Source organism: Emydura macquarii, unplaced genomic scaffold, assembly GCF_026122565.2.
Source record: "Emydura macquarii macquarii isolate MOO-44397 ecotype Brisbane River unplaced genomic scaffold, CSIRO-AGI_Emac_v2 contig_431, whole genome shotgun sequence".
In the NCBI taxonomy this organism is placed as follows: domain Eukaryota; kingdom Metazoa; phylum Chordata; order Testudines; family Chelidae; genus Emydura; species Emydura macquarii.
Genome location: NW_027130568.1, coordinates 4594160 through 4611972, shown reverse-complemented (window position 1 = coordinate 4611972; position 17813 = coordinate 4594160). Strand labels below are relative to the sequence as shown.

Sequence of the window (17813 nt, the reverse complement as noted above, 5' to 3'; positions counted from 1 at the left end):
GCGCAGGGCATCCTGGCTTCAACTGTCCGGCTTTCTCAGAAAGCTCAGAGCACTGTAGAGGACATCCCCTTTGATGGTTTCAAGTTGTTTACAGAGACAGCAGATGAAAGGCAAAACTTTGAAAGACTCCAGGGCCACTTTGATATCTGGAAATTTACATTCCTACAAACAAAAGAAAATGTATTAGATCATAAGACATCTGGAGACCTTGTCCAATCCAATGCCTGTGTTCCAAAGACCCGCTAACCTTCTCTCACACCCAAGGAAGAAACATAGATGTCAGATGAAAAGAACCACTTATCCACCTGTCTTGAATACTCAGCCGGCATCAAAACATCAGTTGAATGTTCAGATCCTCCCCATTCTTCACCTCACCAGATGCACGAGTTTGCCCACCTCACGCCATTTGAAGACTGACTTTTCAATTTTGAACATTCCTGGGATCAGATTATTACAGACAGATGGTACTGAAGGCTGCAACATTGGGCCACACCATCCATTTTACCTCCCTCCCTCCTTTCAATCACCCTTCCTCATCCCTCTTTAGGGATCCCTCTCATGAGCTCTTACTGAGATAGGAAATAAACTCCCTTCTTAATTTAGGACCAGTAGAGTACGTCCCTGCTCAACACAAGGGGAACATGTTTCTACTCAGTGTGTGTCTTCATACAGAAGAAAAATGGAGATGGGAGACTGATTTTAGATTTAAGTCTACTAAACAAATTTGTGGAGTTTCAGAAGTTCAGGATGGTGAATCTGGCGGCTTTAATTTCTTCACTAAATTCAGGGGATTGGTTTTTGACCCTCAACCTCCAAGACACATTTCCACTCATCCACCTGGACCGAATACTCAGCTGGCATCAAAACACCAATTTTGACCTAACCGGTCTATGAAAATGACCTTTTGGGTAGCCATCACATCAGCCTGAAGAGTTGGAGAAATTGGGGCCTTAATGGCAGATGCCCCATTTCATGGTATTTTTCAAATACAAGGTTTCCTTATGTCCCTAAATTCCTTACTCCCTAAATTCCTACCTAAGGCATCATCTGAGTTTCATCTTAATCAGTCTATTCATTTACTGCTTTTTCCCCCTGAAACCACACAATTCTCAAGAGGCGGCTTCTTTTCATACTTTAGGTATCACACAAGGTTTGGCATTCTATCTGGATAGGATCAGGCTATTTTGGAGGTCTCCTAGGCTGTTTGTTTCCATAGCAGACAGATTTAAAGGATCCACAGTCTCTTCCCAGAGGCTATCAAGGTGCATGTTTGGGTGTATTTTTGCATGTTATGATACTGCCAGCGTTCAGCCTCCTTTTTGGGTGTTAGCACACTCTACAAGGTCACAATCAACATCTATGGCATTACTTAAAGACATTCTAGTATACAAGATCTGCAGAGCCACTACCTGGTCTTCAGTGCACACCTTCTTCAAGCACTTTGCCCTGGTCCATTCCTCTAGATCCAATACAGTAATTGGAAAGTGTGGTTCGGTCGTTAGTTCTGGACTTGATTCCAAAATTCCCTCCTTCCTGTGGGGATGATGCTTAGGAGTTACCTGAAATGAAGTGTACCTATGGAACACCACTCAAAGAAGAAGAAAAGATTACTGACACTATGCAGTAACTGTGTTTCTTTGGGATTTGTGTCCTTATGGGTGTTCTATTACACGTCCTCCTTCCACTCTACTTCAGAGTTTCCTTAGTGGGACTTTGTGGTAGAGAAGGAACTAAGAGTGGTTCGTCCATGTTGCCTTATATAGCCTCAGAACAGGGCATGAGGCTGTGCAGTGTGCTTGTGTAGGCAAAACAGACATCACTAACAAAAATCTCTGATTGAAGGCATGTGGGGCGCATGTGCACTGCAAGTGGAGCTCCTGTAGGGGGACACATCTAAAAGAACCAGAGCTACTGTGTATGGTAAGTAACCTTTTCTTCAGAGAATGGAAGCTTGTATGTAGTTTTTCAATAATGTGATTTATTACTAGAATATTATACATTTTATTTTTATTTTTAGTCCTTACAACTATTCTTTGTGTGTGTATTTATAGAACCTACTGCCCTAGTGAATTTTAGAATACAGTTTGAATCACTCCACTGGATACATAAAGACACACAAATATTACACTTGCTCAAGTTTCAAAAAGGAATATTTTTAAATCTTTTTTATCTAGTTTCTGTGAAACTAAGTATATTTATCACTGAGCATTAAACTTAAAGTTTAGAAAAAACAAAGGCTTTATTTCTCAATCTAAAGATATCATCTGTATAAGATTCCCATTCCTGGTTCTTGGTTCCGTAGCATGAGCTGGCAGTAGTCTACTGGCTCTTAATGTATGTAGATGCTTGAAGACAGTGAGCAGGATAGAGCATGACCTTTACTGAACATAGTCCACAACACTAGCCAAGTATAATTATTGCTCTCTGAATGTTCCTTCTTGACTGTACTTAGCAAAAGAACTCCCTAAAAGAGCTATGCCACATCAGTTACTCCTCCAGTTCTTCTCAAGATCACAGTGACTTGACTCATCTCAGAAGGGCTGTATTTGTATGTAGATCCCTTTGTATCGTCTGTTTATTACTCTAAATTTGTGAAGCACTTTGGGATCTTCTGGGAGGAAGAACACTATGTATAGTACATATAAGACATTACATTTTAGCCAGGATGTGTCCCTATCCTCTATTTGCCAGAAGCTGGGAATGGACGGCATGGGATGGATCACTTGATGATTACCTGTTCTGTTCATTCTCTCTGAAGCATCTGGTATTGGCCACTGTTGGAAGACGGGATACTGGGCTAAATGAACCATTGGTCTGACCCAGTATGGATGTACTTATGTTCTTACATTCCCCATCCATTGTCACTTGTAAAGATTGTTGTTAGGTCAAGTACAGTAATTAACTTCTACCATATAAAATTACCTCACATATCCCCACCTGCCTGACAAATCCCAGAACTGTTAAAAATCAATTAGCCTAGGAGGGGACAGTATGCCTTGACGCATGCACACAGATGCAGAGAGAGTATTAACAGGTATACAACCCTAACTCTCAGTTCCTGGCTTTTTTTCAACTTCGTTGATGGCTCTCTGACCCCTTGCCCATAACATCTTAATGTGAACTGGACTTAGGTATTGAATGCAAATTCATGTTATTGGGTGCCATTTGAAATGCCCTACCCACCTGAATATTTTGTGTAACAAGTTGGGTTTCTTGTTTTTACTCTTGTCTCATTTCCATCATATAGAGAGCCTTAATTATGTGGAAAGCATAAAGTTGAAGAGTTGATTATCAAACAAAATTCTAATTCTAATTTACAAGTGAGGGTTTTTTCGTATTTTTGAATATGACTAGGCTTCTGAATTATATGGATTTTGTCATTCAGCTGACCTTATAGACAGCTGCATGGAACAGATGAAGCACATTCATGCACAGCTGAACCTAGAGTCCCTGAGGCCTGGAAAAACAACACAGAAAAAAAAGGTAACTAAAATATACAAGGCTGACACACAAAATTGTATCTACAACAGAAGATGTTTTTTTCAGCTATTCTTTGATATTCTTTCTTGGAAGTGAGAGTGCATTTGGTTAGAGTATTGCCTAGTTACTGTGTTTTCATTGAATAATTAAACCTTTCTGTAGAAAGAAACAGTTCAAACAGGGTCTCTCTTCTACTAATCTTCAGTCCAGCTAATCTTATCTTCTTGGACTCTTCACCCTTTTGGAAGGTAATTATGAAGAGAGGGGTGGAACATGATCCTAAAAATATGTGGAAGCAAAATATGGTATATATTATTGATGAGTATCCTATTTGTATGTTTGCAACTTTCTAATATCTCTGTGATTTCCATTCTGTTAGTTTTTAAGTATAGGTTGTTGGCTTTTTGGAAAGAGGATTGCAGCTAGGATTTATTAATTAAGTACAAAAATAGCTTATAGTGTATATAGAATCTGACCGCAACTTTTGATTGCATGTTGTCTGTATTTTGTTTAGTTAAAAATAGGAAGAAACTTGTTACAAAAGTCACTTGTAAAGATGACTTGCATATTTCCTCTATTTCATCCTCCCCACCTCTTTCTCATTGCCTTGCCTTTTTGAGAAGCCTTTTATTCATCATTTAGAGTGCCAGCCAGAACATTAAAAGTGATTTAAAAACTAGCATTATAGAGATGAAACATGGACTCTCTCTTATGTCTCCATTCCTTTATGCTTGATAGAACAGAAATAGGTTTCTGTGGTGGATGAACTTATTAAAATATCACTTTTCAGAGATGGTTAGCATGGTAGCATCCTACAAGTAAAGTTTCTGTGGTATGAGTGGAGTGCTTGTGTGTTACAATGTAGCCATTAAGACCAACATGCTGCATATATAAAATGAATTCTGCTTTCTTAGGATTCTGCTTTCTCTTGAAACATTTTTGTCCAAATAGGAGGATAATCTTATCAAGGAACTAAAAGTTGTTCTGCAGCTCCTAAGAAATTGCCTCTTTCGAAATGAAGAATGCAAAGTAAGTGGTCACACTATTTGTATTATAATATTACCACATACAGCTAGTTAGAGGTCTAAGAATAAAGATTGCAGATATGTTCTATTTTAAATATTTTTCACGTTGACTAGACCTCATCTTAATAATGAAATGGCTTTAATTTCATTGTTGTTTCCTCCAGCAGAGAACATTACATGCACACATCAGACCCTTAATTCTGATACTGAAACTTCAGCTTCCAGCCATTCCCACCCATGGTTTGGTTTTGTCATCATCTCCCTTGCTCAGAGGTCCGTTTTCATTCTTGCACTTCTGTTCCTGTTCTTCTTCATCTATTCAGTTTTCTGTGTTTTTTAATTTTTCTTTTTTCTTTTAATTCTCTTTTATCACCTTTTAGTCTCCACTATTTTTTTCCTGAACTTTCATACTTGTATCTCCCCACTCTACTTCTCCTCCTACTCTCCTGCATTCTTCCTCTCCCATTCACCATTCTTCATGCTCCTTACCCTCACGCCTTTCACATATTTACACTCCATTCATACTCCCACCACTCATCCAATCACTATCCCCACTTTTACCCATTCGCGCTCATTCTGCATACCAGCCCCTGCTCTTCACAACATTCAACTCACCATCAGCTCTCCTGTTGCCTTAACCTCAGTGTTAACCCCTGTGCCATTAATGTAACACACCTTCTCTTGCTGCCTAAGCTCCCTCTCTCTTACTCTGCTACAAACCCTTTCCTTATTTAAGTTCATCCTTTCCTTCTGCCCACCAATAGCTTCCCAGGTCCCATTATTCCCCAATGCCCTGCTTATAAATCCCACTCCCTACGTCCTATACCCACCTCTTCACCAGTTGCCACATAATCCTTAACTTTCCATTTCTCGGCTGGAGTCCCTGTCCTACTGCCATCCCCTCCCTTCTGTCTTCCCCACTACATTCACTTGCCAGTGGGTCACTCTTTTTAGGAGAGAGAAATTCTTTAAGGGACAGCAGCTTCTTTAGCTTTACTATGTTTCCTCTTCCCCTGTAATCGTAACTCTGATGTTGCACCCTCTGCTGCTTTTAGCCAGTGTGTTGCAGGGACTCATGGTAGAGAAGCTATAGCAGCTCCAGTCCCACCAGGAGTTCTCCAGTTGCAGCAGTTGTTATCAGAACCTGCGGTATAGCAGCTTCTCAGTAAACACTAAAGTGCCTGTACTGTGGCTGATTCTTGGGCCATTATAGATGGGGCTTACCCCTGCAGTCCCTAATGACCAGCTTTTGCTAGAACAGGGCACAACAGGGCTATGCCTTTTCCCTCATACAGGCAAGCACTCTTCCTTTTTCACCAGTGAGGCAGTCACCAGATCAGATGATTGTTGAACATTTAGCTTCTTCATAGATTCTACACGTTTCTCTTAATCTCCTTCAATGGGATCTGCAGAGACAATTTCATGGAGAAAGAAGGTTCTTCTTTAGTGCTTGCTCATGTCCATTCTGATTTAGATGTGTGTGGGTGCCATGTGCACTGGTGCCGGAAATTTTTCCCTTACTGGTACCCGAAGGGCCGTCACTAGCACCCTCTGCAGTGGCGCACATATGTGTTTGTATATAGGGCGCTGCCAGCCCCCCTCCCTCTCAATTCCTTCCAGAACTGTTATGAGCAGTAAGAACAGCTCTCTTGCTCTTGCAAGTCTCAGTTTTCCTAGTGGTTTTAGCTGTTTCTAGTGTATATAGTTGTTAAAGTAGTTCTTAGAAGTTAGTTTGTTAGTTAGCAAGTTTACTCAGGGTCAGGACATGCCCCGGTCTCCGGGATTTAAACCCTACACTTCATGCAAGAAGCCTGTGCTCTTGAGTGACCTGCACCAGAGCTGTTTAAAGTGCTTGGGGGAAGCTCAAGTCTCTGAGAAGTGTAAGATCTGTAAGAGCTTTCGCCCATGAACTAAGGACCGGGACATTAGGCTTAAGATCATTCTGTTGGAGTCAAAGCTTCGACCGGTGTTGGAGCCAAGATCGGATTCGGGGCCAAGTACCACAGCACCAACCAGAAGCGCTTCTCCAGCATCAGAGTCAACTCAACATCATTTGGCATCCCCGGTGCCGAAGAAGCGCCTGAAGAAAGCGCACTCCACAAAGGAGTTTTTGTCGGCGCTGAAGTTGGAATCAACCCCGAGGGGGTCTCCACCTGTGTGGGTACCACTCAAGTACCTACAGGAAACCAAAGGAGAAGACGCAGTCGAGGTATAGCCAGTGCTCCGGCCCTCGGCACCTCTCCCAGACACTGGAACTCTGACGTAGTGATGCAGAGAAACAAATGGCATCGGCGCCCCCATGGTCACCAGGGTATGCCTCCTTGGAATTGGGAGAGGAGGTCATCATTTCCCTGAAAGGACAAGCTACAAAAGCTACAAGCTACCCCACGGTTTTCCCTATGCCACCGCAGATGGGGGGGTGGTCCCAAAGACAGTGGGCTGGGACCTTGGTGATTTTGGAACCCATGTGGGTTCCCTCGACCCACGGTGCCTTACCCTCTCTTGTCTGCGGGAACTTCAGTACTGTGTTCTTCCAAGGACCCAACCATGGCACTGGTCTTGGATGTCAACTCGGAATATGAGGAGTTGCTCTCGGGAAGCCCGTTGTTGACCACCCCAACTAGGGAAGAGGTTTCAGCCACCCCTCAGCTACTGGCCTCCTCCTGGTCCTCACCAGACGAGACAGTAACAGGCACTTCTCATGCTTTCCTGCTGGATGACTACAGGTCACACCAGGAGCTGTTGAAGCAGGTAGCAGCTAATCTGAGCCTCAAGTAGAGGAACTCAAAGAACCTGTAGATGAACTCTTTGGTGTCCAGGGATCTGCAGCCCATTCCAGGGTGGCTCTCCCAGTGCAATGAAGGGAAAATGAAGCTGGCCATGGCTTTGTGGCAGACCCGGGCTCTCTGCCCCCTACATCCAAGTGGGCAGAGAAAAAAGTACTATATGCCTGCTAAGGGCTTTGCATATTTATATACGCACCCATCCCCAGGCTCACTGGTGCTCACAGCAGCTAATGAATGTGACAGACAGGGACAGGTGAGCTCGACACCAAAGAATAAAGAGGCCAAGAAACTAGATTTATTTGATCTTACAGTTTATTCAACAGCAAGCCTGCACCTGAGGGTGTCCAACCAACAGACATTGTTGGGGCGATACCATTTTAACATCTGGCAGTTGCTGGAGAAGTTTGCTGACTCCCTCCCTCATTCCTCCCAAACAGGAGTTTGAGGTGATCCTCAAAGAGGGTAAGACAGTGGCCAGAGCCTCATTACAGGCGGCATCAGATGCAGTGGATTCGGCTGCACGGTCCATGGCCTCCGCGGTATCAATGAGGAGAGCGTCATGGCTCCAGTCGTCTGGTCTCTTGGAGGAAGTCCAGCAGTCCATCCAGGAACTTCTGTTTGGCTTGTTGATGATTCTGTTTGCAGAGCAGACCGACTCCAGCCTGCATGGGTTAGAGGACTCAAGGGCCACACTATGTTCTTCAGGCCTTTATATCCTGTCCTCATCGAAGAGATGCCTTAGGCCCTCCTGAAGCAACTCTTCGGAGGCCAGTCCAGAGGAGAACTCTATAGAAAGAGAAATCAGGACTACAAGTGTCGCCGGGGTAATTCGCTGGTATCTGCTTCGAGATCAGGCCCAAGCTGGCATTCCTCAGGCGAAAAACTACGTTTTTGAAGGTGCGCCTGGGAACGACCTATTAGACAATACCTGAGATCCAGATTTCCGACTGTTTTCCTCCCACCTTGCCTTTTTCTTCCCAGCCTGCATGGCCATTATGTCGGACCACTGGGCGCTAAACACGGTGGATACCGGCTACTCCCTGTAGTTTTTCTCACTCCCGCCCTCCTTCCCCGTCCCTTTTCAGGGACCCCTCTCACGAGCAACTCCTCATTCAAGAGGTACAAGTGCTTTTGCAGGTGGGGGCAGTGGAGGAGGTCCCTCAAGGACTGAGAGGCAAAGGATTCTACTCCTGGTACTTTTTGATCCCAAAGGCAAAGGGAGGCGTAAGGCCTATACTGGACCTATGGGCCCTAAACAAGTTTGTCAAAAAGCTAAAATTTCTTATGGTCCCCCTAGCGACCATTATCGCCTCTCTGGATCCAGGCTACTGGTAGCTGCCTTCAATTTGAAGGACACTTACTTCCATATCACTATTTTCCCAGGCCACAGGAGGTTCCTGCAGTTTACAGTTGGCACACAACACTAGCAGTTTACAGTCCTTCCATTCAGCCTTTCCACTGCACTTTGAGTATTTACCAAATGTTTGGCAGTAGTAGCAGCCCACCTCAGGCGCAGGGGAGTACAGATGTTTCCTTACCTGGACAATTGGCTCATCCAAGGTCACTCAAGGGAGCAGGTCCAGCTCGGCATCAAAATCATGAGAAACGTGTTGATCACTGCTGATAAACGGACAGAAATTGGTACTTACACCAGTCCAGAGAATAGAGTTCTAGGGGCAGTCCTAGACACTATTCAAGCCAAAGCACTACTTCCCAGGACCAGGTTCCTAGCATTGACGGAGCTTTTAGCCAGTCTAAGATCCACCTCCTTACCATGGCGAGGGTATGATTCAGCCTCCTGGAACATATGGTGGCTTTTACTTATGTGGTCCAGTACGTCAGACTTTGACTTCAGCCACTCCAAATGTGGCTGGCAACAGTATCCTCATCCAGGCATTCCCTGGACAGAGTTCTCACGGTCCCCCTCCCTCACCCACAAACTCACCTCTGTATCATGGTGGATGAACCCACAACAGTTGCTAGCAGGAGTACCTTTCAAGGCCGCAAAACTGACTCTGTCCCTGGTCTCAGATGACTCGGATATGGGCTGGGGTGCCCACATTGGTGCCCTACGAACTCAGGGCCTTTTGACCAGAAAAGAGCTGGCTGTCCACATGAATTTCAGAGAACTCTAGGCCATCCATCTGGCCTGCGAGGTGTTCCTACCTGTCCAATAAGGTGGTGTGGGTTTGTACACACAACACAGCGGCAATGTACTATATCAGGGGTGGCCAACCAGTCAGAGACTAAGAGCCAAAAAATAGCTATAGATACCGCAAAGAGCCACATTTACCTTTTATGTGTGTGTATTGTGGTAAACGGCCGGTTTCCCTCTAGTGGGTCTTGTGCTTTGCTCCCATAGCGAGCCAGGAAGTTGCCTGTCACCCCGTCTTCCCTGGGGGTGGGGGATAGGGACCCGGGCCCACCTGCTCCTCCGGGTCCCAGCCCAGGGGCCCTATGAACAACCGCTGTAGACTCTGTACTTTGGAGCCTCAGCCTCTTCCCCTGGGCTACTTTCCCCCCTCAGTCCTTCTGGCCTCTCCGGCCCTATGTCCTTGCTGCCCCTTCCTGGGATCAGTACCTCCTTTTGGGGTTCCTCTGCTCTCCCACACTTCGCTACTCCGGTCTGCTACTTCGCTCCACTCCGCACAGCACAACACCTCTGCTTCCTCCAGCTTGTGCTCTGTGTGTTTGGGGCAGAGCCCTTTTATGGAGTACCTGGTTGATCCTTAATTGGCCCCAGCTGCCTCTGGTTAGGCTGCAGGGAATAAAGCCCTGATCATTCTGGGGCTGATGTACCTCCCTTTGTGTACTCTCCTGCTGCCCTCTGTCCTTGTTATATCACAGTATATATATACAGTACAGTATAAACACACACATACATACTGGACGCACATACATTGAAACAATAATTTACAATAAGACAAAACAATCAAAATGTTTATTGTAATGTATTTTGCAATTTTCGACTCTGTGGGACTTTTGGCAATCCTTGCTTTCAATGATCCTTTTAAAATCTGGCTTGTATTTGGTTGAGGCCACTCGAAGTAATTCCGTCACGTGTGTGTCAGTTAGAACAGATCGATGCTTAGATTTCACGTTTCAATGTTGAGAAAATCGATTCACAAAGGTGAGTTGACCCAAACATTGACAGTAGTCTGAGCGCAGCCCGTTTGACTTGGGGTATTTCTCCATCGGTACAGTTCTCCAGAACTCTAAGGGTTCCTTCTTTTAGAAAAGACTTAAGTTTGTCGTCCTCAGAAAGTTCAATCATCTCAATCTGAGACGTTGTTTCATCTGTGACTAACAGGGCTTTCAAACAGTCAGCGTCAGCACTGAAAGGGTCGACCAGGAATGTAATCTGAGGCCTTTTCAGCTGTAGATCATGGAATCTTTCCATGAAACCATCCTGAAGTACTTCGATCAGTGTTGCATACTGTGTTGTGCTCTTTTTCAAGATTTTGGGTGCTTGTTCACTTGCATTTAACACTGAGGGAAAATGTGTTAGTTCCCCCCTTTGAAGATGCGCCTTGAACAGCTTGAATTTGTTGACAAACGCAAATACACTTTGCACCAGGTCCAGCAGCATCTTTAACTTGGAGATCCAGGTTCAATCTGTCCAGATGTCGCAGCATGTCCACCAGAAATGCCAGATCTAAAACCCATTGTGGGTCTGAGAGCTCGGGGTATTCCTTTTGCTTCACTTCCATGAACAGCTTCACAGCGTCCAAAAGTTCAAAAAAACCGAAAAAGCACTTTACCTTTTGAAAGTCACCATGCAGTACAGTGAAGCAGCAGGTCACCGGAAAGGCCTTGGTCGAGCTCAGCAATGAGATTCTTGAATTGTCTGTGGTTGAGAGCGTGTGCGCGAATATAATTTGACTATTTCCAGGACGGGTTTCATGACGTGATCCAAATGCAGCTTTTTAGACACTAGTTGCTCCCGATGTATGATACAGTGAAACAACCAGAAGTCAGGGAACCTTTCGTCAACTCTGCATAGCCCCACAAGTCCATTCACAGATCCGACCATAGATGGCGCTCCGTCCGTTGCTATTGCTGCAAGTTTCGGTAAAGGCAGATTTGTTTTTTGCAAAAACATCCATCAGTGATGTTTCACATCAATGCCCCGGGTTCTGTCTTTTAATGGTACAATATCTAGGAGTTCTTCGTTGATTACACAATAATTTGACACAGTCCGTACAAATATTGCCAATTGAGGTTTGTCCTGTACGTCACAAGACTTGTCCAGCACGATAGTGAGGTACTCGCATTTCTGAAGATCAGAATATAACTGTGATTCAGTTGAATCATTGATTTCAGATATTCTGTGCTCAATTGTATGGAGTGAGAGTTGAAGATCTGAAACCATTCTTTTCAGATTATCATTTTCTAGAGACAAGATGGAAACAACATCTGCGAGGCATTTTTTAACAAAGTTGCCTTCGTTATAAGGTTTTTTAGCGCGGGCAGTGTTCCAAGCGACTATATACGAGGCATGTGTAACAGTCTGGGAGTGCTTGGCAAATTTACAGAACACTTGAGTCTGTTTCTCGATTTGACTTTTCAAAGTTTTTAGTTTGTGCGAGCGAAATTCAGTACCTTTTGGAAATTCCCAATCGATGTTAGCATGTTGTGTGTTGAAGTGTCGCTGGAGATTTGAAGATTTGAAATGTGCCAATGAAGTCTGGCATATCAGACAGAGTGGTTTGCCATTACATTCAACAAAAAAATATAAACTTTCCCATTCCGCTAAGAACATTCTGTGTTCTTCTTCATATTTGCGCTTATTTTTACATTTGTGTTCCATGTTTAAAGAGGGTTACCACTTGCTGCAAACTAAAAACAAAATTTCAGACATTTCCAAAACGTTCACCACAATAATCGTCAAATCCGCACATGCACTTTTTTTATTTTTAATAAGAAGCTATGCGATTGGTTAATAGTGTAGCGATCCAGCTCTAGGCTTTCTCTCCGGACTATTTTGCATGGACCATTGTTAATGGACAGCGTGTGAGTGCGTACCCAATCAGTGTACAGCAGAGTGTGTGTGTGTCTGCGCACAGCCCATCCTCTTGCCCTGTTAGTATAGAGCAGACCTGGATATTGACTTTCCCCTCATGTCCTTAAACTTTAAACTTTAAATGCATACATCACACAAGTAAAAATCAGTAGTAGACGCAAAAATATTAACCAACCATTTCCTAAAATGTGAAATTCTATGTTTACTCATAAGAGCCACATTTGTATGAGCAAAGAGCCGCATGTGGCTTGAGAGCCACCGGTTGGCCACCCCTGTATTATATCAACAAAGTGGGAGTTAGATCCTCAGTCCTGTGCCGAGAAGCCTTATGTCTCTGAGACCTCTGTGTGGACCACAACATTCACCTTGAAGCGGTCCATCTGCCTGGGTTGAAGAATACCCTAGCAGATCATATGAGCAGCTCCTTTTGCTCTCACCACGAGTGGTCACTCCACCAGGAGGTAGCCAACCACATCTTCCAAAAGTGGGGAACTCCCCAAGTGGACCTGTTTGCTACCAGGGAAAACAGGAAATGTGTTCGCTTCTGCTCTCTCCTGGGATCAGAGGATGTCTCCCTGACTGATGCTTTCCTCCTCTCGTGGTCAAGGCATCTCATGTACACGTTTCCCCTGATACCTCTCGTATATAGAGTACTTGTGAAAATCAAGAGGGACAGGGTATGAGTCATCCTGACAGCCCCAGCATAGCCTTGTCAGCACTGGTTCAAGATGCTGTTGGAGCTCTCGATGGCTTGACCTTGGTCACTTCCATTGTGCCCAGACCTCATCTCCCAGGACGGGTCAGCTGTTCCATTCGGACCTCACCTCCCTTCATCTGTTTGCATGAATGCTTCATGGCTGAACAAGGAAGAGTGCCACTGTTCAGCTCAGGTTCAGACGATCCTTTTGGAAAATAGGAAGTCTTCCACGAGGGCATCCTATCTAGGAAAGTGAAGACGCTTCACCTTCTGAGTGGTCCATCAAAATGTATTGCCGACAAAGTCTCCTATACCGGTGATCTTGGACTATTTGCTTCATTTGAAACAGGAAGGCTTAGCCTTCTCGTCTGTCAAGATTCATCTGGTGGCGATATCAGCTTTTCACTCATCAATACAGGGCAGATTGGTGTTTTCCCATGAGATGGCAGCTAGATTTCTCAAAGGACTGGAAAGGCTCTTTCCTCCAATTAGGGAGCCGGTTCCCCAGTGGGACCTGAACCTTGTCTTGTCTCGGCTCACAGCTCCGCCTTTTGAATTGTTGGCCTCCTGCTCTCTCATTCACCTGTCCTGGAAGGTAGCCTTTCTAGTAGCAATTACCTCTGCACAAAGAGTGTCTGAGGTTAAAGTCTTGACCTCGGAACCTCCATACACAGTGTTTTTTCAAGGACAAGGTCCAGCTTCACCCTCATCCTGTGTTTCTACCAAAGGTCATTTCCCACTTTTACGTTAATCAGGACATCTTCCTGCCAGTTTTCTGCCCAAAGCCTCAGCTCTAATGAAAAGAGGCGCCTTCACACTCTTGTTGTAAGGAGGCTCTAACCATCTACATTGATTGGACCGTTTCGCTGCTCTACACAACTCTTCATTGCGATTACTGACTGGATGAAGGACAGTGAATATCATCCTGGATTACAGCCTGCATTCAAACCTGCTATGAGCAGGCAGGAGTCATGCCTCCAGCCTCCCCGTCAGCTCGTTCCATAAGGGCTCAGGTGTCTTCAGTGGGTTCCTGGCGCATGTGCCCATTCAAGATATATGTAGAGCTGCTACATGGTCGTCCATACATACCTTTACATTCCACTATGCTATCATGCAACTATTTCGGGACGATGCTGGATTTGGCAGAGCAGTACTGCAATCCTTATGGCCATGAACTCCTGCCCACCTCCAGAGACACTGTGGGTAAGTCACTTAAATCAGAATAGACATGAGCAAGCACTTGAAGAAGAAAGAACGGTTACTTGCCTCAGAACTGTTGTTCTTTGAGATGTGTTGCTCATATCCATTCCACAACCCACCCTCCATCCCCTCTGTCGGAGTTCTGGCAAGAAGGAACTGAGAGGGAAGGTGTCAGCAGTGTTCTATATGCGAGCGCATACACATGCCACTGCAGAGAGCGCTAGAACTGGCCCTACGGGTACCACTAAGGGAAAAATTTCCGGCACTGGTGCATGTGGCGTTCATACACACCTAAATCAGAATGGACATGAGCAACGCACTCGAACAACAGTTACGATGTAAGTAACCATTCTTTACATTCAGAGAACTTCAGTCATAGGCAGTATTCTCTGCAGAGCTACACTTTGCTGCTTTTTTTGCTCCTCTGCATTTTCTAGAATTGTAATAACTAATTTAGTTGAAGTAGAGTGAAACTCAGTCTGTGTAGGCGGGTGAGGCTTTGTAGAATCACAGTTGGAATGTTACAACATCTTCAATTTCCTGTGCACACTCACCAATAATTAAAAAGTTCCGGGATAACAACACTGACTTGTTAATGTAGATCTGCAGAAGTTATATTCAGTTGCTGGTAAATAACTTTCAGTTTAGACAGTATAAGGATGAAACCCAAAAAAAAAAAGGCAATGCACATCTATGAGAACTTACTGCCAAGTCAATGGACGTCAATGGAGACTCAGTATCAAGAAAATAGCAAACAATATCAGTGCTAAGTAGAGACAATCTAATGGAGTCAAGATGGAACCAGTTAAATCAAGTCTCACTGTTGACTTGAATTAAAATGTTCTCGAGGCAGCATGTAGAGACAACATTCCAGTATTAAAACAAGGCTTTCTTCTCCCTCTATTACCATTTAAAGCAACCAAGTACATTTTAACTCTGAAAACTAAGGTACATTAAAAGGACCCTTCAAGGTAAAAGGAATTTTTAAAACAACTCCATATATGTTAAAAATTTTTAATTTCCTTTGTTTGCTTTCAATATTGCACAAAATACTTTAACACAATATTCATTATTGTACTGTATGTTCCTTCTCGTCCCTTGCTGTTAGGTGGCAGCACTCGAGGCTCATCTTGTCCCTGTCTTACACTCTCTGTGGCCATGGATTTTAATGGATGACTCCTTAATGCAAATAGCTCTTCATCTGCTTTGTGTCTACACTGCAAACTATCCCACAGGTAAGAGACTCATGTTTTGGTATAATACGTAACGACATTTTAACCAGACTAATTTATAAGTAAAGGAATAAAATAAAGGAAAAAGAATGATTACCTTTAGTGCCAAAAAGGTTCTGTTCTCTTTAAAAACAATTATAAAGAAAAAGGATGAAACCTGGCCTCATCAAAGTCGATTGGAATTTTGCCATTGCCTCAATAAGAGTCAAGATTATTCCTTAGGTTCCTGTTCTGAGGAGCATATACTTTAAATCTGAAAGACTTTCTTCATGTCTGGGTGGGGGGCAAAGATTGAGCTTTAAAAAATCCTATATTAAACAGACATTAAAAGTCAAGCCTCAGTGCTACTAAAATTCCCACCATAGACCGACCACATTGTAATATATTTTGTGGAAATACCACCTTCAGGAATTATGTGGTAGAGAGTAGTAAAACAATACTTTCTTTATTAGTAAAACAATACTTTCTTTATCAAGAACACTCATGGGTTAGCCATTGTTAAAAAGGCCACATTCTTGCAAGAAAGTGGCGATATGGCATTATGAATTGATGGATTCATAGAATCTTAAGGCTGCAAGGGAGTATTAGATGATCTAGTCTCACTTGTGTTTTGCAGGCTATTAAATTTCACCCAATTATCCCTGTATTGAGCCCAATATCTTGTGTTTGACTAAAACATAACTTTGGTTTGACTATAACTATATCATATCCCCAGAAAAGGCATCCAGTCTTGATCTGAAGACCTCAAGAGATGGAGAATCCACTACTTTCCTTGGTAGTGTGTTACAGTGGTTAATCACCCCAACTGTTAAGAACTTGTACCTTATTTCTAATGTGAATTTATCTAGCTTCAGCTTCCAGTTCTTCTTTGAGTGATTGCTCATGTCCATTCCACTATAGGTGAGTGCACGCCACCGTGCACGGTTCCTGGAACTTTTTTCCTCTTAGCAGACCCCGTAGGGCCGGCTCTGGTGCTCCCTTGAGTCCCTCTCACATGCCGCGGTATATGAGGCACTGCCGGCCCTATGTCCCCTCAGTTCCTTCTTTCCACCCGAGATGGTTGCTGGAACTAGTCTTGCTCTTTGCAAGTACTATTCCCCTTCTTGAACTCTTTATTATTCGAAGTACTTCAGTTAGTTTTAAGTAGTTGTTAAGTAGCGTTAAGTGTTGTTAAGTGTAATTAGATAAGGAGTTCCTGAGGGACTTAGAGAAGCCGGGCCATGCCCCGGTCGCCTGGATTTAAGCCGTGCACCTCCTGCGGGAAGGCTTTCCAGCTCAGCAACCCCCACAATCAATGCCTTAAGTGCCTGGGGAAGAGCACAGGAAAGATAAATGTAAGATCTGCAGGGCTTTTAAACCGCAGACCCAGAAGGACCGAGAGATCCGGTTAAAAGCCTTATTCATGGAGGCAGCGCTCTGCCCTGTGTCCAAGCCATCCTGCTCCACCTCAGCACCGAGCGTAACCTTGGTGCAAAGCGCACTGCCGGAACCGACCTCAACTCTGCACCAAGCAACATCCCTGGTGCTGAAGAAAAAGCACGCGGACACTCCCCTGCGCTGTCGGTACGGGCAGGGGTCAAGTGTGGAGATGCACCAGCCACGGCCTGTCGAGTCTTCTCTGGTGCCTGCATCTCTGAGCAGGGAGCCTCCCCTGAATCCTGGGAGTGGGAGAGTGCCGATGCCATCGACACTGGAGGCTTTTCAGGCGGCATGAGCCTTGTGGCCTTACCTACTCCACCTCCGCCCCCCCCTCCGCCGAGGGAGAAGGGGCTGGTGTCCCGGGGCAAGCCCGCGTTGGGTCCCCCCAAAGGGTGGTGGAGATCCCTGGTACAGGGAGGAAGATCTCCCACCAGACGGCTACCAGGGGTAGAGCAATGACGCTCTCCCAGTAGTCGCTCCAGGTCATCGTCATCGAGCCAGCCTGCTTCGTCTCAGGATGCAGTCCCCCTCGGCGCCATCATCAGTCCGTGGCACCGGAGGCAGTGCAGGCCAAGAGGAGGCACCAGGCGAGGTCCTCCAGGCATCACTCAAACAGCTCCTGTTCCAGATCCCCAGCACTGAGGAGTTCACCTGCACTGAGGCGGCGCAGAACCCGGTCACCGTTGGAGGATTTGGCACTGAGGGGTTCGCCCGCACCAAGGTGGTGCAGAACCCGGTTACCATCCAAGAACCCTCACCATGCAGTTCCTGACATGAAACCCGGTTGCTGGGGTCCAGCTCGGCACCGCCGAGTCTGGAGCGGCGCCGGTCTCGGTCACCGAAGGGCAATAAGCGCTGCAAGTTGTTGGTACCGAGACTGCGCTCCGATACTGACAGCTCTTCGGAGTGTGCCTCCACTCGCCAGCACCGCTCATGGCAGCAGAGGCAGTC

At 45.0% G+C, this 17813-nt stretch overlaps 1 protein-coding gene across 1 annotated transcript in view; it reads left to right on the top strand.

The window, feature by feature from the left end:
• Positions 1-17813, top strand: part of RTTN (rotatin) — a 170905-nt gene that overhangs the window by 130294 nt on the left and 22798 nt on the right. The window contains exons 42-44 of the mRNA XM_067537491.1: positions 3386-3483; positions 4432-4509; positions 15320-15446. Of these exons, the coding sequence (XP_067393592.1) occupies positions 3386-3483; positions 4432-4509; positions 15320-15446 (303 nt within the window). The remainder of the gene's footprint in view (positions 1-3385; positions 3484-4431; positions 4510-15319; positions 15447-17813) is intronic.